We start from the raw sequence: 20,365 nt of genomic DNA, 5'->3' as shown, positions 1-20,365 counted from the left end.
AACAAACGTTTTTTTTTTCTTTTTCTTTTGATGGGGCTGTGGCAGGCAGCATAGTTCCTCCAGTTATTTTGATAATATTATTCCCCCTAGACCTATTCATTGCAATTATATTATTACCACTTTAAAGGACTGTAAAATGTCACTGAAAATAAATGAAGACAATAGTAGTAAGTACTTTTAGTGGTTAAGATTTATTAACTGAACTGAACTTGTGTTACCTTGACTTGACGCAACAGTCTTTTTGCAGAGTTTACATTTAACAATTTTTTGATCAATATCATCCTTGTTGAATCCAAAATGTTGCCAAACGATTGATGATGCATTTTTTTTGTTAACAACCATGTCCTCTTTTTTTTTTTTTTTTTTTTTTATTATGTTGCTCTTTGTTGTTTGCTTTCTCTTCTGTTTTTTTTTTCTCCATACAGGTGACCCAGGTGTTTTTTTTTTTTTTCTTTTTTCTTTCTTCTCTTTCTTCCCCCCCCCCTTCTCACTGTCTCTTCTCCCCTTTGGTTTTCTTTCTCTCCCTCTCTTTCTTTCATTCTTTCTCCCTGTCCTATCCCCCAGTCATGTCTGTCCCGTTTGTAGCAACTGAAAATAAAATAAATTCATAATTATAATAAAGGTCAATCAAATGGACCAATATGGCAAGGCCATGATGATCCACTTGGTAAAATAAATCCGCTTGGCATCTTTCTTGGCCTTAAGACAACAATTCTGATGGCTAAAGATCCAAACGGGACACAAAAAAAACAAAAAACAACCATCTCCTCTTCCTCCTCCACCAGCTCTACCTCCGTCGCTGCTGCTTCAACATTTAAATCGTCCTCCATTTGTTCACCCGTGTCTCGTCTTGTTACAGGTAGTAGAGTCATGTGACTCCACCCCGTTAAGTCTGTAATGTAGCACAGCGTCTTAAAGGGACATGAACATCGCCAACCTGCACATGCCTTTTCTTTTTTTTTTAAATACCGAATTTACCGACATGGGCAAAATGACGTCGATGAGAGTCATAAATTTCGGTAACGATAAATTTTTGATATATCGCCCAGCCCTAGCTCTAAAAGAACGTACGTACCTGGGCCCGCCTACTATCCTGTTATCCTACGGAAACGTAAAATGATTGGCTAGAATCTAAAGTGTATCACAGCTCAGGAAAAAAAAAAAAAAGCACCGAAATGTGCGCTGCTTTTTGGTCTGGTTACTACCGTTTATGTCAGAACCGATACCCATCCCTATTCTTGATACACATTTCACAGCTCGTTTTATCCTTCAGTAGTCAGTGTCGCTGTTATGCAGATGACACAGTTTTATCCGCCCGCGATCCTTCATAGGGAAATATCCAACACTTATCATTTCAAATTGGTTCACTCGATTTTAGTCAAAGCTGAGGTGCCTCCTGTTTCTCCACTGTGCTGTGTTGTTTCTATTTTTACACTTTATGTTCTTAGGTTGAAGCTTTATGCTTTGAGGTTGACGGCTCACACCCTGTAGTAGTCCACTACGACTGTTTGTAATAGCACAACAGGCCTAAAGTGTTCTGCAGTTATTAAACACATTTCCTGTAATCTTATCACCAAACCCACATTATACTCTGCTCTCAAGTCTCTTCTGACTTGCACCCTGCTTTTAATTACTTTGTGTTTATTCTTTGCCTGCGCCTTTGGCAAAACCTTGATTTAGATGGCAAGCTCAAACACACACCCCATTACCAGAGAGAGACTAACTCGAGCCGTTCTCTATGAAGAGAGCCAGCTTAATCACATTAGATACAGCTTCCTTTGCCTGCAGTGATAAGACACTGCAAACATGCTCGTCGGATTTTTAACACCTCTTAGGTCTGCTGAGAGCATTTCATGTATTTTGGCTGGTAGCAAATTTTGAGACTGCACCACAAATAAGAGCTTTTATCCCTGAAATGATTTTTATGATCACGAGCTGCTTCTTGAGCATCATAAGATGTCTGACACGGCTCGTCTCTTCCCTTCTGGCGTATTTGGCCCTTCAATCCTGGCCATTGCACCGTTAAATGCCACTAAAAGCTGGAACTGATTTGAATTTGTTTGGTCATAGATGGTGAAGTCCACAGAGCAGTGTCGATGCTGACCCAGTCTTGACCGCTAACTCGCCAAATGTAAAAAGTGGGGATAAATGAGCCAGAATACACCAGAGGCTTTAGGAAGAGATCAGAGATGCTCTCGCAGTGACCTGCTGTATTGGGAGCTAGTTTAATTCATCCCAAAGCCTGGTTGGCTCTTTGAATTTCAAAATACCCCACGTCTGCCTGCAGTATTGCTGACACGTCTGCCCCGTCTCAAGGATGAATGAATAATACCTTGTTTTAAATTACGGTCTTCTCATCATTCACGCTCAGACTTAAGCTGCCGCACGCTTCACCTCCCTCTGCTCACTGGTGGCGAGCGCCCTCGATCACATTTGTGTTTGACTTCATTGTTATTGGCCTCATAAGTAATAAGGTTTGCAGCTAGTGGAAAGAGGCTCTGTTACAAAGCTTCACTTCAGCATCTGTGAATTACTTTTACATGGATCTCCTGATAAAGGAGGGACGTCATCAAAGAAAGAAAAGCTCAACAGGGTTCATCATCACGCCGAGACACAGAGAAACTGTTCCGAGGCATGGGAAGGTGTGCAGACGGCTAATTGGGAAGAAACAGAACTGACCAAAGGTGTGAGCCACAGGTGCTGCCTGTGTTTAAATGTCGTCTGAAGTGACGGTTTCTACATGTGGCATCTGCGTGCAAAGACCCAGGGCAGTGTTATGTAACAAACACACAGGTTCATCCAAACCCTTGACAGTTTGTGTCATGATCAAGTGTGCTGTGGAGTCGTTTCACTGGGGCTGATGTAAAACCGCCATCTTCTCTAGTCTTTGTCTCCTCTGTGTCGAGGCTGCTGATGGCTCGTTCGCAGATCTACAGTGACGTGGACGTGAGGAGAAAGAGATGAGTCGATGACAGAGCTGCAGGGGACTCTAACAAAGGAGTGCACACAAATAGAGCCGTCACTGTAGAGCTGTTTCACTGAAGCTCACAGGAGAAAAGAGAAATAACAGACAGTGACAAACAAACTTGGCGTGGAGCCGTTACACTGGCCTGGATTGACCCTGTCCCCTTAGATACACGGTGCAGGCCGGACCACGTGCCTAAGAATGACTTTAGCACTAGTCTTTGCCTGGTCTTTCCCGGTGGTCTCGTTGTTCTCCGGTCAGGAGTCCTCGGTGAAGCAGCAGCAGTCTCCTTCCTAGTTGTCATATCTCACACAGGCAGAGGTCACATCTCTGCAGAATCGAGTCTTCATGGTCTTTCTTAGTTTACCTCGGAGACACAGTACATAGTCTAGAAGACTAACAGTCTTAGACCCACACAAGTATGCTCTCCACGGGTCTGTGTAGGTGGTCTCTGTTCCTCCCAGATTAGCTAAGATATCATAGGTGTGACTGTGAAAGGCTGCATGCACGTCAACCTCTCATTCTGGCAAACAGTTTGGATTGTTCTAGACCGAGCTTTGACGAAAGAATCCACTCTGAAAAGTTGTTAAAGAACATGGAACATGGAGTTCAGTCCCCTGAACAGAGACCACAGCAGTTGTATTACACACACACATACAGGGAGTGCAGAATTATTAGGCAAGTTGTATTTTTGAGGAATAATTTTATTATTGAACAACCATGTTCTCAATGAACCCAAAAAACTCATTAATATCAAAGCTGAATGTTTTTGGAAGTAGTTTTTAGTTTGTTTTTTTTTTTAGTTTTAGCTATTTTAGGGGGATATCTGTGTGTGCAGGTGACTATTACTGTGCAGAATTATTAGGCAACTTCCTTTCCTTTGGCAAAAAGGAAAGGAAGTTGCCTAATGCACACCTGATGCACACCTGATATAGGGTGTTGATGTCATTAGACCACCCCCCTTCTCATTACAGAGATGCACATCACCTAATATGCTTAATTGGTAGTAGGCTTTCGAGCCTATACAGCTTGGAGTAAGACAACATGCATGAAGAGGATGATGTGGGCAAAATACTCATTTGCCTAAGAATTCTGCACTCCCTGTATGAAGCCTGAGTAAAAGCAGATTGGTGTGGCAAACAAAAATAAGCAGATGTTCCAGGAAAGGAGCTGGATGTTAGGTTTGAAATGCACTCGACAAACTTTGTGTCATTTTGTCAGTCCTGAACTGACGCTTTGCTGCTTTGGATGAAGGTGGAAAGTGTAATTACTAAATTATTATGTGTGAGGCTGTTTTTAAAGGAGTTCCATTTTGAAAAATATCCACTCGGTTTTAACTGTCTGACATGACAGTTTGACTTGATGTGCAGAAGGTGAACTTCACAAAGTCCAGAGTAGCTGCACTGAAGAGTCTTTTTATAACTGACTGAAGTACAGAGACTGTGTGAAAATAAATCATCAAAGCTTCATAAAAGCAAAAATGTCAAACTTGGATATTACATACACAAAAAATCTTAACCGTTACTATTATCATTATTTAGCTCGATGAAGTCAAACCAGGATCACCACAGCGTGCTTGAATGTTCCAGAACTGCTTTTTGGTTAAATGGAAACAAAGCGCTGGTCCTGCCTCAGTGTGCGCGGTGACCACAACAATGGCAGCGGCCATCATACCAGCAGCTGTTTCATATTAAAATCAAGTGTTAGGCTGTAGTTAGACCAAATATTTAACACCAGCTGATACTGATCCTTTAGAAACTGATCACAGACTCTGTTCTGCACTGGATTGTTGTTTTTAACTCGTTTGCTATAAAACTCATAGCAAACAGATGCAAATGTTTTTAAAAAGAGCTTTGTGTTTTAATACTGCTGAGACAAGCCTGTTTTTGCTATTTGAACGGGTTATATCATTGTTTTATTTGCACCTTTGTATTTCTTAGTTCTGTGCTGCACCTGGTTTTAGTTTTAAATTTTGGCTTTCAGATAAAGAGGTGTGTGTGTGTGTGTGTGTGTGTGTGTGTGTGTGTGTGTGTGTGTGTGTGTGTTTTGTTTTGTTTTTTGTTTTGTTTTGTTTTGTTTTGTTTTGTACCGGAGTTGTTTTCCAGCAGACCTTGTGCAGATTCCTCTTGCGTGTACACAACACGATGGCGATTAGATTCTCTTTATACCTCAGCAGGCAGCACCAAGCCCAGTTTGGCTGACATTGAATCCTCATTTAACTTTGAGTGTGAGGGTGTAAGTGGGCACACACTGTGTACGTGTGCATGCTTGTGTGTTGTGTTACATCACTTTCCAGTCTGCCTTATTATCTCGCTTCAAGCTCTTGGACCCGGCCTATCTCTCTGAGGGATCTCCCACTAGACACTGATGTAAGGCTAAGCTTCGGCTGCCCCGTCGGCCGAGTGTAAGAACGGCTTTGTTCAGCAGAAAAGCTGCTTTGAGTGTAGCGTGCACTGAATGTTGATGGGCTGCTTAAGGTGTGCATGCTGTCGATTTGCAGTAATAGTGGCGATTAAGGCCGGGCGGTGAGTAGATTGGCATCTGTGTGAAAACATGAAGAAGGATAAAACTTTATTTTATGGCACTTTTCAAAACTGTCACAGTAGCTGACAGTACTTTACAGAGCACAGGAAATCACATCAGGAAACCTGAGCAAGAAAATAATTAAAGAAAAAACTGTAAACTTGGAGTATTTCTTAGTGCCTGATGTTCCAGGTTCAGGGGTCAGAATAGATTTTGCCGGGGGTGTCGACTGCTGAGCTAGGTGCTGTGCCAGGTAGAGCAGAGCGATATGGCCAAAAATATTTATCACGATACATTTTTGAAAATTTGCGATAACAATATAATTGACACAAGACAAAATACTTTACTCCACAACTTTATTAGTGCAATAAACCTCTTTCAATATATTTTCACTTCAACAAGCAGCTGTATTATGTGCATTACAGTAATATACAAATGTAACAGTGCAAATGCAAATTCCTTGCTGACAGTTTAACCAAAAGACATTTCCAGTGGAAACTGGCCGACATATCCTCAGCATAACAATGTATAATATCCACAACACTTAAAAAGAGCTTATACACACACAATACGGTAATATTACGGTATGTTGAAGCACAGCACGTATCGCTCCGCCTACGATAGCCGTAATGCTCCGACAATCCATCAAGCGGTGCGGCTTCGTAGCTTAGCAAAGTCGGACTAAAACATTTTGACAGATTTTCGAGCGCCGTGTACATAAAACCATTTCGAGGTCAGTAAACACAACCAGAATTCATACATAAGGCACACGGGATTATAAGGGGCACTGTCGACTTTACAGAAAATCAAAGGATTGATTTTTAAGTGTGCCGTATTTTCTGAAAAGCACGGTAATAACGACGGCCCGCTAGCATGCTCTACCAAAAATAGTGCTTTGTTGTGTATCTGACGGACGAAAGCTAAACCAGTTCCACACCACTGAAGCTGCAGCATTTTTACAAACCAGTTCTGGTTCATCAGTTTCATTCAACGATCCGGTTTCGCCCTTGTCATTCTCCGTCGCCGCCATGCTTTTCCGCCATGTGTGTATGAAAACAAAGGCACTGCACATACGCGTTTTACCCATATTCTATCGTAGTGATGGGATTTCTGGCTCTTTTTAGAGAACCGGCTCTTTCGGCTCCGAACCGGCTCTTCAGGTTGTTTTGTTGCTCTAATTAATTTATTATTAACAATAATATACAATTATGCACAAAAGGAATTACTAATGTTAAAAAAAGTGGTTTTATTTATATATGTTTATATAAAAATATATGTGGTGGCCCCTAGAGACAAAGCACGTACAAACTCCAAAACACATTTCTAGTGTTAACTGAACTTCAAAACAGAGCTACCTACATCACTTAAATACACAGTTGAAAGCATGTGTGTATTGTTTGTGTATTTATACACAAGCACTCATATATATATATATATATTCAAATAATTTTTAAAAAAAAAGTTCATTTACCGGTTACTACCACACACCAAATCCGGTCGTTGGTACTTGCTGGCTTGTGTAGCCACTAGGTAACAAAAGCTCAACACTGCGCCCAGCATCCTGGAGCACTTCTGTTGTGTTTTTATGTGTTTTGGAGTTTTTGCGTGCTGCTTTGTCTGTAGGGGCCACTGTAAATATACTTTTATTTATGCACTCCACATAAAATGAAATAAATAAATCGTATAATGCAAAAACCAACTAGTCACAGTTCAACTTTTAACTATTTAAATTTTCAGCTTTTTCCTTTTAAAACAAATTAAAAATGAAATAACACAAAACGCTGCAAACCACAACACAATTAAATATAAATTATAATATGAAAACAAAAAGAACATGCATATTCTCTGTCATATGGACCTGCATGAATAAACTTTCTGAATCCTTTATCATCTGCAACTGAAAATAGTTGTGGATGATTACTATACCTTTCTAATGTGACGATGTTGTCTCTGGCTCTCTTTCTTTCTCCCTCCCTCCCGCTCTGTTCCTGTGCTACTGCGAGTGTAACTACCGCCCCTCCCCCCTCTGTTCAGCCCAAAGCACAAGGCTCGCGTGCGGAGTGAAGCGGGAAAAAAGTGCGAGAGAGAGAGAGAGAGAACCCCACGGCTTGCGATAAGGAGCCGGCTCTAAGAGCCATTTCGTTCGCGACCGACACATCACTATTCTATCGTGATTAGGGATGGTATCGTTTAGGTTTTATCCGATACCGGTGCCAAATCGGTACTTTTGAAACGGTGCCGGTGCTCAAACCGGTGCTTAAAGAATGGAGAACACAAAATTGGTCCGAAAACCTCTCATGTTCAGCTGTTTTTTGTAAAAAGATAACAATGTTAGCCTTTTCTGCAGCTATGGGGCATATATGGTATCACTCTTGGCTGGAAGCAGTGCTTAAACAATGGAAAAAACACAAACTTTGTCCAAAAACCTCTTATGTTTAGCTGTTTCCCTCTTTTTCTTTGGTCATTTTAGCCTTTTTGGCCAGGGTGAAGGGAGTATCTGCCATCAAACAAGAAGACAGCCGCATGTAGCTATGATGATGTTTGCTAGTTCACCTTACATGCATTAATGTAATAACGTGGTTAGCCTATTCAACGTAAATTACACACGAACAACATTAAGCTACTCACGCAGAGAAGAACGGCTGCTGCTGCCATCAAATACGGCGCATTTCTCGGCTTTTAAAAAAAAAACCCGCTATGCGTCGCCAGGTGTTTCATCGGATTCGAGGTGTTACTTCCTTTGACAGTATCACAGTATCAGCTTAAAGCACTTGTTGCAGGCTGCTGAGTTTGCATATTTTGCTGTGAAGTACAGCCAGACTTTTGACCGCTTCGCCTTGGGCATTTTTAATCTGTAGCTCTGCATAAAAGAACGTACGTACCTGGCCCCGCCTACTATCCTCGGAAACGTAAAATGATTGGCTAGAAGTGTATCACAGCTCAGGAAAAAGAAGCACCGAAATGTGCGCTGCTTTTCGGTCTGGTTACTACCATTTATGTCAGAACCGGTGCCATCATGGCACCGGACACCAGTACCCATCCCTAATCGCGATATCTCATTTTCTTATCGTTGCCCAACATTATACCGGTGTTACTGTGAACAGTATGATATGGCCCAGCTCTAGCGGTAGGTGTGTGGTGGCAGCTAACATACTCTCCAACCTGGCTCTATGGTGAAGAGCAGGCGACTGACAATGTGAGCCACGCTAGCGCCCGATGACCAAGGTGTTAGCTTGCTCGAGTGGACCGTCAAGCTAGCTCTCAGGTTAGCAGTCAGGAGAGACGGGGTTTCTAAGAAGGAAGGAGGGTGGCCCCTCTGTGACACAAGCGTCACAACTGCCAGCCGATCCTGGTTGGAGCAATGATGTAGAAACTTCAGAGGATGACGCTGAGAGAGTGCTCCCCGTAGTGAGACACCGAAGTGAATGTTTGAAAGAGAACTCACAATATTCAGATTTAAAAATGTGTGCTTGACTTTCTGATTCTGCCTCTCTGCTGCTAAAAATTACTGTATGACGTGACACGAGTCTGTCAGTATGTGCCTTTCTCTTCTTTCCAGCGTTACAGAGATCAGAGAATGTGCTTGACAAAGATTTTACTCTGATGCTTCAGAAACACCCTCCGCTTATCATCGTTCTTTATTTGGCTTGATAGGAGCTAATTTAAATATAGATTTTACTGTGCAAAGAATACCTAAACGATGCAGCATTAACGCCGTGGAAGGTGAACAGAGCTCTGAGTTGTTCTCACCCTCATTTGTTTGAGTCGGCAGAGAAACGGGACGAGTGTGAGTATGAGACTGGGATGGCGCTCTGTAGGCAGCGACCACAATGAGACAAATTCAATAGAAGAGAACTTTGTGGCTGCATTTCCTCTGCTTGCCTTTAGAAATGTCAAACACCCACATAAGCCTGTCAGCCCGTACCCCCTGCGCGCGCGCGCGCGCGCGCGCACGCGCACGCACACACACACACACACACACACACACACACACACCACTCTGTTGGCAATGCTACAGGCTTCTGTGTAAATGATCACAAAATTATCTTCCCACTCACACAATCTCCTGCTCTCAGCATGTGTAAGAGTGCTCAAAGCAAGCAGAGCAATAATGGGATCCAGTCTATACCTTTTCACGACCGCCATCGCGCTCATCTTTACCGTTTAGCCTGTCATCTCCGCTGTCTTCCGCCACCAGAAGCCATTCAGAGCAGCTTGGCAGCGGTTTTCTTTTTTCTTTTCATAATGGAATCTGAGCATTGTTGTATTAATTCCACTTAGTAGTGCCTGACCTGGGTGCAGTTTTACAGTCAGGTTCGTTAGTATTTGAACAGCGACACACGGTGTGTAGTTTTGCCTCTGTTAACCACACAGGATCAAGACGTGATTATAGTGCAGACTTTCAGCTTTGATTCAGCAAGTGTTGCTTTAACTGTTTAGGAATTACAACCATTTCCATCTATAGTTACTCATATTCAGGCACTCAAAAGCAAACTGGATCATTTTAAATGTAAAGACCAGGATTATCAATGGATTTATCAGTTCAGTAGTGGACAGGATCACCTTTCATAACATGCATCATGCACTAGATTTTCTGTCTAATATTGAGTTAAATTTTGGCACTTCAGTAGTAATCCTGTGACAAGTATTCTCCTTGTTTTTAATGTATTTGAATCTGGTGTCACCCTACCAGTGCAGTAGTGATAACACGCCCACAGCAATAACGCCACGTGCACGCTGCAGCGTATGTGGGAGCTTTGACATCAGGTGTCTTTTCTCTTTGATCTTTATGTCTCTCTCCTTTATTTTCCCCAAGATGTGGCTAATGGCGGTACCGGCTACAGGCCCCCTCCCAGGACTAAGGAGGTGGTCATCAACGGCCAGACAGTCAAACTGAAGTATTGCTTCACCTGCAAGATCTTCAGACCACCGCGTGCCTCCCATTGCAGCCTCTGTGACAACTGTGTGGGTGAGTGGCAGTTATGCTGTTTGCAGATTAGGAATTTGGGATTTGGAGTGTCGAGACCAAGCCTGGGGCATCTATTCGCTCTCTATCCACTTCCTGGGTTATATGTATTTTAATTAAAGGTCAGTGAGGTCAGAAACAAGCTTTTATTCATCCAAGAATCAGGAAAGTCTTATGTTAAAGCAGCCAAAACATAAAATCCAGGCATGGTCAATAGACAAATTCAGGATCACAAAATAAGCTCAAATAGAAAAATCAAATCGGGCTTCATCGGGTGAGGGCCTCCAGCTCGCACTGGAACGGTTCGCAGCAGAGTGTGAAGCAGCGGGAATGAGGATCAGCACCTCCAAATCTGAGGCCATGGTTCTCAGCCGGAAAAGGGTGGAGTGCCCACTCCGGGTCGGGGATGAGCTCTTGCCCCAAGTGGAGGAGTTCAAGTATCTCGGGGTCTTGTTCGCGAGTGATGGGAGAAGGGAGCCGGAGATCGACAGACGGATTGGGGCTGCAGCTGCAGTAATGCGGACGCTGCACCGGTCCGTCGTGGTGAAGAGGGAGCTGAGTGTAAAAGCGAAGCTCTCAATTTACCGGTCGATCTACGTCCCTACCCTCACCTATGGCCACGAGCTGTGGGTAGTGACCGAAAGAACGAGATCGCGGATACAAGCGGCAGAAATGAGCTTCCTCCGAAGGGTGGCTGGCCTCTCCCTTAGAGATAGGGTGAGAAGTTCGGCCATCCGGGAGGGGCTCAGAGTAGAGCAGCTGCTGCTCCACATCGAAAGGAGCCAGCTGAGGTGGTTTAGGGCATCTGACGAGGATGCCTCCTGGGCGCCTCCTGGGTGAGGTGTTCCAGGCATGTCCCACCGGGAGGAGGCCCCGGGGCAGACCCAGGACACGCTGGAGAGATTATATCTCTCGGCTGGCCTGGGAACGCCTTGGTATTCCCCCGGATAAGCTGGAGGAGGTGGCTGGGGAGAGGGAGGTCTGGGCCTCTTTGCTTAGGCTGCTGCCCGCGCGACCCGGCCTCGGATAAAGCGGATGAAGATGGATGGATGGAGAAAAATCAAATCTAAATACGTTTCAGTGAGAAGCTTAATAAGTAGGATCTATTGAAATAAAAATATTAAAACATAATAGCAGAACAGATCAGCAACATAGGCTGTATAAAAAGATGGAGAGAGCCAATAAGACCGGCATGCCCCCTGGTGGCTATTAGTAGAAATGTAGGTTTAAAGTGAGATGTGGAAGCTAGCTGTCTCTGGGCAGCAATGTGTGAAAAGGTCAAATCATCACTTTGTAAAAAATGTTATTACCCCAACAAAACTAGATCGGGTTTCATTAAAGTGTTTTTGGGAGTTTTACAACCTGCAGAGAAGAAATAATAGTTTACGAAGGTAAAGATGTTTCATTAAAGCCAAAGTGTTTCATCAGAGAGCTGTAAAACAGCTGTTCTGTGCTGTGTGCCTGTGTGGGATTGAAAGCAATAGGTCTTTGGTATATTCTTTTAAATTTAACTCAAGTCACTTCCAACTGCCTTTTGTCTCACGTCATTATAGACGATACTTAGAAGCAGTGGAAGTCCGGCTCTTCCTTTTTTGTTGTTGTTGTTTTAGTGTTTTTGTCCCCAATCCTCATTATTTTTTCTCTCTGTATAGAAAACCAGGCTATTTTAGTTCCTGGTGAACTGAAGAGACACAGAAACATGGAAAAGGAGAGGCTTAACACGCGAGGATAAAAGCAAACTGTTCAGCTTCTGCTGTCCTCTGACTCAGACCAAACCTGTTTTTTCCAACAGGAAACTACATCCTGGAAATTGTTTGGTTCAAAATGATTTTACAATCAGTTTAGTTTTGCACCTGTACATATGAACATATATGAACCTGTATATATAAATGTTTAGCTAGTGATGCAGGCCTTCTGGGAATATACAGCAGACACTGTGTGGTTGGAGGTGTTTGGCATCCACAGAGTAGACGGGAATTAGAAACCAACCGTCTGAGATGGTTTTGCTGCTCTATAAAACCACATGCTGCGTCTCCTGAGAGAACCGAGGCACAGCAAGGTAATTATTAAAAGATGGAGACAGAGATGCAGAGACCTTTGTGTCTGTATCTGTCTCATCTGGGTTTTTGTGCGCCTCACTCTTCAGAGACAGCTCAGTCTTTGAATTGTCTGTTTCCTTGTCAGAAGAGGAACTGAAAACCTGGGAGACAAAGAAGAGGAAGTAGTAAACACGGGAAAAAGATGTGGCGGTAAGCAGATGTGACAGATGCACGCTGACAGGAAGGAAGATTGGAAGCTGAGCGCAGATATAAAAGGGCAGGTATCCTGGCAAACAGAGGGGCACGTTTTAATGAATGTGTGCACTTTATATGCACGCAATCACATTGTGAAACGTAGCAGAAAAGGCCCAAAAACACACAGCGAAGTAAATGAGCGGAAAATGGAATCAAAAAGCTTTCCCCAAACCAAACATGGTCACAGAGCAGGGCGGCTCATAAAGATCCTTGGTTATGAATTCTAAACACGCCGTTTAGATTCCAGCTGTGAGTCACAGATGGAGGGAAGTGAAACGGGACAAAGAGTTGGGCTCCACGCTGCAGGTGGGTGTGGGTGATAAACTCGACTCTCCAGGCTGCTCTCTAAGCTCTCGGCCTCCACCCGACTAATGATGAAAAATGGTTTGGGAGCTGGATGACTGATAAGACTTTTTCTGGGACCTCTTCTCTCGACTGGCGTTTATTCTTAAACTGTAAATGGGGATTACTCTGGCAGTGTTTCCCTGCCTCTCGACTCTCTCGCTCCCCGCCGCTGCTGCTCTAAAAGCCAGGGGGATAACAAGCTCTTAAATAAGTAAGGAGCCAGAATGGATAGGCCCTCCCTGGTGCAAGCGGAGGATAGGAGGATGGCAGAGTCACTTCCTTTTAAGAGGGCTATCCCCTCGGGAGTCATAGAGGAAGCTTATAAAAGTGAAGCACACAGATGCCACCTCCTTTTCCCTGTAGTCGTATTCTGTTGTTTTCTGTACAGTGTGTACAGTGGGGTCTGTGATTGAGCTGTGAGTGGATGCTGTGGAAGGTGGACTTCAGGATCGTTTGCTGTGATTCATTTTTTTCTGATGCTTATTTTGTTAGATGAAGTTTTAATGACCCCATTAGGGAAATGACATTACTACGTAAGCAAAACAAACAAGAGGGCGATAGTTTTCGTTAGAGATGGCAAGATACCACTTTATAATGTCAGATACCGATATCATAAATTTGGATATCTGCCGATACCGATATAAATCCGATATAGTGTGTTTTATAATGAATAAAGCGGTTTTTAAAAAAATATCTTGCTGCATTTTGTATAAGTTGATACTCAAGTTTTAAAAAAACAAAAAAAAACAAACAAGCAAAACTAAAGCTAGTCTATGCAAAAAAATACACTGCACCCAAAATATTTCATAGTTCAGCAACACTGATCAATCTAATAAACCTGCTCCATCCTCCCTATTCTGGTATGTTAAAGAGTACTTAGTGGAAATATTAAATAACCTACCTAATGGGGTTGCCAACTCCCCAGCAAAAAAAAGAAAAGTAAACACCCCCCACCCTCCGCCTCGTGATGCTTAATTGACGTAATCAACTTTAATTTAATGCACGAAAAAACAAACAAACCCCATAATGCACAGAAATCAATAATTTTTCTACAATAATTAAATAGATTCAACATCTTTCTTCAACAGAACTGCAGACTGCACAGATGGCATCTTCCCAAAGGAAAAAGTACTATAGCTTACTAGGGTATATTAGACTTAACAGTTACTATATACAGTAATGGACTTCTATACATTTTACATCAGATTAAAACTTTGGGTGTAAGATTCAGATAATTATTTATTAAAAGCTCGACATTTTATCTGAGAATAAGAAAGAAAAGTATGTCTTTGTGCCCCCTTTTCCCTGTTAATGCCCTATCGGCCCCCCTGGCTAAACTTTGCTAGATCGGCCCCTGCACAGTTACCAGCCGTCAGCTACTTAGAAAAGATCCTGGTGTAGAAAGTAATATTAAATAAATTCTTACAACAGCTTATCAAAGTTAATAGTGCTGCTGTTGTTCAGCCGCTGGTTTCCTCTTTCTGGCGCGAAGTGGGCCAAAAACAAAGAAGAGAGACGGAGTCACGACAGAAAAGCCGATCAGCTGATCATTAAGCAGTTTCACGATTGAAGTAGCGGCAGGATAGGGAGGGAGAGGCAGTCGCTCCATATATCAGTTGTTAAGCTTAATGTGGGAATGCTTTACAAACATTCAGAGATGGACTTACACACTTGCTTTACTTCTCTCTGGGATCACTTTCTTGGAGATGAAATGATTTGGTAGCGAGGCTACAAATGCTCAACCAGACCGCTGACAGGTCTCGCACGCCACAGCCGCTCTATCACGTGAGCACACTGCTCCGACGTGCTAAGGTTATGAGCTGAGTTATGCCATGTCGCAAGTTTTGTGAGGTGCTTTTGTGATATTTAATGAATCGGATTAAATTTTTTATTTTTCTCCGATATCCGATCCAGTAATTTAGGTCAGTATTGGACCGATGCGTAATATCGGCTCGGTCCATCTCTAGTTTTCGTTATAGGTTAATATCACTGCCGTCTCATCTTGTGTTAGCCGTAGTCTCCACCTGATCCATAAAGTGTAAAGGTAACGAGATGAAACGGGTCTATTTTACACTTCATCCTTTAATCGCTGCAGAATATTGTTTCGTGCGCTGGGATCTGCATTTCTGCAGATTCTTTGAATTTTTAAGTTCTAAATTTGATTTTCAAAGATGATAAAGAGAGTCAAGTCGTGTATCGAGGATGGATTTTAACTTTTGTTTTTATGTTATTTAGATCTGAAAACACTCTTGAAAAAGCAGTGTCGCGACCCTGTGGTATCCCTTGAGCCAAAGAGCCCACAATTACCATATAAAACATGTTTTTCCTTCTTCCACAATCATCGGTCACCTAACGGTAACGATCGGGGGCAGACTTTGTGATCGGCAGCTTTTACTGTTAGTGTTTACAGTGTTTGTCTAAAGGGAGGCACCGGTTTAACCAGGCGTTGATTCATGGAGACAAATCGAGGTCATGTCATCTCACTAAACCAATAATGGCTCTGATTAATTAGTTAAGGGGCTACCACTGTGCACAGCTAGTGTTCCACATTCAGACATGGGACTGTGGAGTGAGACTGATGAAGTAACAGCTCTAACAGCAATCAGTGACATGATTGGTGCCCTGGAGCTGCTTTCAGTTTGGCTGAATAAAATGTCACCGGCTGACTTTTAATGGTAAGGATTTCACAAGCAGCTGAAGGTTTCAAACTACATCAAGAATTACAGAGCAGTTTATCAAAAATTACCAGCAATTTTATTCAAGCAGTCGATTTCAAACATTCTTGGCTTTAACCTCGTCCCACTGTGGCAGGGAGAGTTTTACTCAGTCATGTAAGAAACACATCATTTCTCTATTAGCTCGTTATATAAATAGGAAGGTTGTCCTTTGTGAAAATGTTTTATATTATTATGCCAAGACCCAGAGGGACACTTCCCCTTTCCCCCAGTTTCCCACAGTTCAGGATTTGTGCTGTTTATCTGCACTGAAGTGACCTGGTTCTGTTTGTGAACATCTGTGCTTTATGAGAAACGTGATGTCTCAGCCAGTTTTACCGAAGCGTTGGAGGATCGCCACGTTAGGTGCGCTTGTCCTTGAAACCGGAATAAACTTGTTCGTCTCTCCCTCTCCACACAGAGCGCTTCGACCACCACTGTCCCTGGGTGGGGAACTGCGTGGGGAGGAGGAACTACCGCTTCTTCTACATGTTCATCCTCTCGCTCTCCTTCCTCACCATCTTCATCTTCGCCTTCGTCATCACGCACATCATTTTAAGTAAGTATCCACAAGGACGCGTGCTCTCAGGCGTAGTGCAGACGCACAGTCCTCCGGGCTGTTTCCAGTCAGCAGGTTGTAAGTGGGCGTCGTGAAAAGCTGCAGCTTTCTGGCTCTTTACCATATTTCCAGCTGGGAGCAGGCAGCGGGTTGTTGGGCTCCGTGTGTGTGTCTTCAGGTATTGCTCATGTTGTGGGGAGCGAGACATATCACAGAGCCTTTCTTATGGGGACACAAAACAGATTATTGTATCCTTTGCAGTTTTGGTCTTTTTCTTTGACCAAAATGTGGACGTTAAGTAGGATCGTAGATGTGTAGTCGAGCTTCTCATACAGCTAATCCTTACCAAATTATCGAAGTTTACTGTTTTCATCTCGTGTAATCAGGTGGATAAAATCATGTCTTAAAGACAGAAAATGAATACATATTAGCAGTACAACAATAACATTGTTGGTGAACCTCAAGGTTGAGCTGTAGGTCCTCTGATGTTTAGTTAATGACTGATGTGGACATACTGGAACTTTGCTCTCTTTTAAATAGGGCTGACACGATTAGTTGACTAGTCACGATTACGTCGACTATCAAAATCGTCAACGACTGATTTAATAGTCGACATGTCGTTTGAAGCTTTGTAAGATCCCAAAAGATGCAGGAATAAGTAGTAGGATTTAAGAGTGTAATAACGGACTGAAACAGAAGATGGCAGCACTGCATTTACAAGGATGCCAGCTGCCGTTAAACCCCGAAGAAGAAGAAGCTGTCCCAGAATTAGAGCTGGGCGATAGAACGATAACGATATGTATTGCGAAATAACTTTTTCTCGATAGAAAAATTAAACTATTGCGATAGGCCTCACTGCTCTTGTCCTCTTTAAAAAAAAAAAAAAAAAAAAAAAGGAACAGCCAATCCAAATTAAGTAGTGCACAATCACAGCTGCAGCGTCACGTCACGTGACTTCTTACGTACAGCACAAGCGCCAAGCCGCACATGTGTATTTGTTTTGGAAAGCAGCCAGTCGCCGTGCCGCCCGGTAATGGAGGAAATGAGTGTGCCGACTAGAGAAAAATCAACTGAGAGCGTGACCGAAGGTTACCGAAGATAAAACAGATGATGGTTCCAATGCCGGAGAGATTGTCGAACGGAAGAGCCATAGAAGTTCCGTAGTGTGAAGGTATTTCGGCTATTTCAAGTCTGACAAAAATAGAGTAGCGTGCACTGTAAATTGTGTCGAAAGCAAGCCTGGAAATACAATAAAGCGGTGCATGCTCAATCTCTGACTGGAAGCACTAATTCGTCATTCGGCTTTTGTCAGATTAAAGTAACTGTTAAAACAGTTTGAAAAGCTCAGCTATACAACAAGGAGAGATTGAGAATTTCCTTTTAGTTCTCAGTTTATTTGATATTGACAAAAGTTAGTCAATTTTGTCTGTTCTTCTGTAAAACAAACTAAGATTTATTTTTATAATTAATAATTTCTAAGTGGAATTGACAATTTATTAGTCTTTTGTTTGTTCTATTTTGAAACTTAAACGCTTTAGCGGCTGCCTTTTGTGTAGTTTGCAATATTTGCCTTTATTTATCTGAAAAAGTCTCATTTTTTAAGTACATCTCCCCTGTTGAACTTATTATGGGAAATAAATATTTCAATCAAAATAAGCTGCTGATTATTTCACATTTTACTTGTGAGCAACGGCACATTTAAATCTTACAAATATAGTTATTTGGCTTATATCGTGATAGATATCGTTATCGCCTGAAATGAAAAAAACATATCGTGATATGAAAAAATCTCATATCGCCCAGCTCTACCCAGAATTCATAGTGCGGCCCAGCTCTGCTCAGTTTCCAACAATGGCAGCAGCTAGTTAGTTTTAATATTACTCTTTCTGGGTCACAAAATAAACGTTTAACATATTTTCAGGTGAGAATGTAACTGTGTAAACCTCAAATACCTGCTCAGGTTATCAAGACACCACATATTTTCAAAAGCGCTCCGACGTTTTCGGAGACGTCTGTTACCCACTAGCTCGATAGCTAGCCGGGGTCAAGGCTCACTAGAGCCCGTGAGAACACCGGACTCCTGGCAAATCGTTTTCAAACCCACCGCTGTCTTTCGCTACTCAGGTTAAACATGATATATAAGTCATTTAGATAACTTAAAAATGTTATTGTTTGGCTTTTTTTTTCAGTATTTTATTTGTTCCTGAGTAAATCTGTTTGGCTGAGATTAAAGTTATAGTTTTTACACAGCTGAATAAACAGCTGATTATCAGAAGTGTGAGATGCTGGAGAATATAGGTGTCCTGTTATATTTTAGATAGCAAGGAGTTTATTAAACTTCACCGAAACAATCTGCAAATTTCATTAAAGTTTAATAAACTACCATCTTGTCTTTATTTTTAGTTAGCACATACCTTAAACACTTAAAGCTGTAAGCTAATGATAGTTATATAAGAGCAGATGCTGCTGGTGCAATAAGCTGTTCGTTTTACGTCCAATGGATGATGATCTGATTAGTCGACTAATCGCAAAAATAATCGGTGACTGGTCAACTGTCAAAATAATCGTTTGTGGCAGCCCTACTTTTAAAACACAAGTTAGAAAAGTTGTGTCAAATTTTGTTGAGCAAATTTTAGACATTAGTAACATTGTAACTAGCAAGGCCTAAAAAGTTGCACATCAACATTGTGTCTCACCAGTTTGGACAACATTACAATCAACAGACTGAATCTGTAAGCAACAGATTCATATCAGTGTAAAATTATATCTGCATGTGTTTCTTAATTTGGGAGAATAGTTGTGTTTGAGTTTTCATATCGTGGCATCCACCTGCTCTAGATGAGTTTGTTAAAGCGAATCACAACATGCCCACATCTACCAGACAGGACTGTAAAATAGATTTGAGAAAAATACTGAACCCACACAGCTGACGACATATCTCTGACATCTTTCTCCCAGACTGTCAAACAATAGAGGAAAATTAAATCTGTCTTAATGTGAAACAGCATCCTGTAAGTCACTGTTTCTACAGATCATCTGTGGTTTAGTGATCGTGTCTTTGTGGTATTCGTATGATTCTGACCTCACCAGCCTTCAGGGACTGCAGCAAATTTACAAGATGGACCTACGTGCTCATGTTAACGTGCAATCTCCCTTTTATTTAAAAGGCTACATGCAGTTAGCTTAAGGTTGAGTTACAGTTAGACGAAGTTTGGACTAATGTCCTCTGAAGCCATGGATACATGACTGCGAGTGCTGGGAACAGCAGCGTGGGTCAGGATTAGCTTGTAGGGATGATTAAAAATGTTCCTGGCTCAGAGTGGGTATACAGGTGGCTGCAGTCCTTCATAGATACTGATTGTAACCTTTAATCCACTTTGTAAGTCTGAATGAATGAAGAACACAGTAGGTAGAGATGCTCCCTATAACCACTTATTGGGGGCCAGCTCCTTCATCTGGCTCTGTGCCGCTTCTCTACACACTTGGAAGCTAAATTGGAAAGCCAATTAAAGCGGCACACTCGGCTGAGCTCAGTTCTTCTTGTCAACTCTTAACCTTTACTCAGGACAGTGTTTGCAGCAGGTAATGGCGTAGTGCTCAGTATCTCATACAAGTCCCACATTCTGCAAACAGCAAACACGAGCTGCGTGCTGCTCTAACAGAAACTGTTTTTCCCTTTCACAGGCTCTCATCAAAACGGCTTCCTCAGCGCGCTCAAAAACAGTCCTGCCAGATATCCTTTCACTGTTCCACGTCGGTGTCGACTTAAACCTGGATATTTCTTTAAGCAGTCACGTTAATCACACATGTATCGTTGCTGTCCTTCATCTCATCAGCGTTGTTAAAAATGGCAACATCTGCCTGAGTGATGCTGGAGAACTGCTGATTATTGTCGTGGGGGTTATTGTAATTCATCATCAGACTAGAAAAACCTTCATGTGATCTTAAACACTAACTGGGACTAGAGAACATGAGACATCATATTTATCCCAAATTAGC

General features: G+C 42.3%; 1 protein-coding gene across 4 annotated transcripts in view; it reads left to right on the top strand.

The window, feature by feature from the left end:
• Positions 1-20,365, top strand: part of LOC146551793 (palmitoyltransferase ZDHHC14-like) — a 56,346-nt gene that overhangs the window by 25,176 nt on the left and 10,805 nt on the right. For all 4 annotated transcript variants that reach the window (XM_085258241.1, XM_085258245.1, XM_085258242.1 and 1 more), the window contains exons 4-6: positions 10,305-10,457; positions 16,229-16,366; positions 20,051-20,099. In XM_085258241.1, the coding sequence (XP_085114367.1) occupies positions 10,305-10,457; positions 16,229-16,366; positions 20,051-20,099 (340 nt within the window). The remainder of the gene's footprint in view (positions 1-10,304; positions 10,458-16,228; positions 16,367-20,050; positions 20,100-20,365) is intronic.

This window comes from Mchenga conophoros, linkage group LG19 (assembly GCF_057382185.1).
Source record: "Mchenga conophoros isolate Kocher_MC1m ecotype Shallow Benthic linkage group LG19, M_conophoros_male_GT1.1, whole genome shotgun sequence".
Classification (NCBI taxonomy): Eukaryota; Metazoa; Chordata; class Actinopteri; order Cichliformes; family Cichlidae; genus Mchenga; species Mchenga conophoros.
Note: the sequence above shows the minus strand (reverse complement) of the source record. Positions and strands in the feature narration are given on the sequence as shown.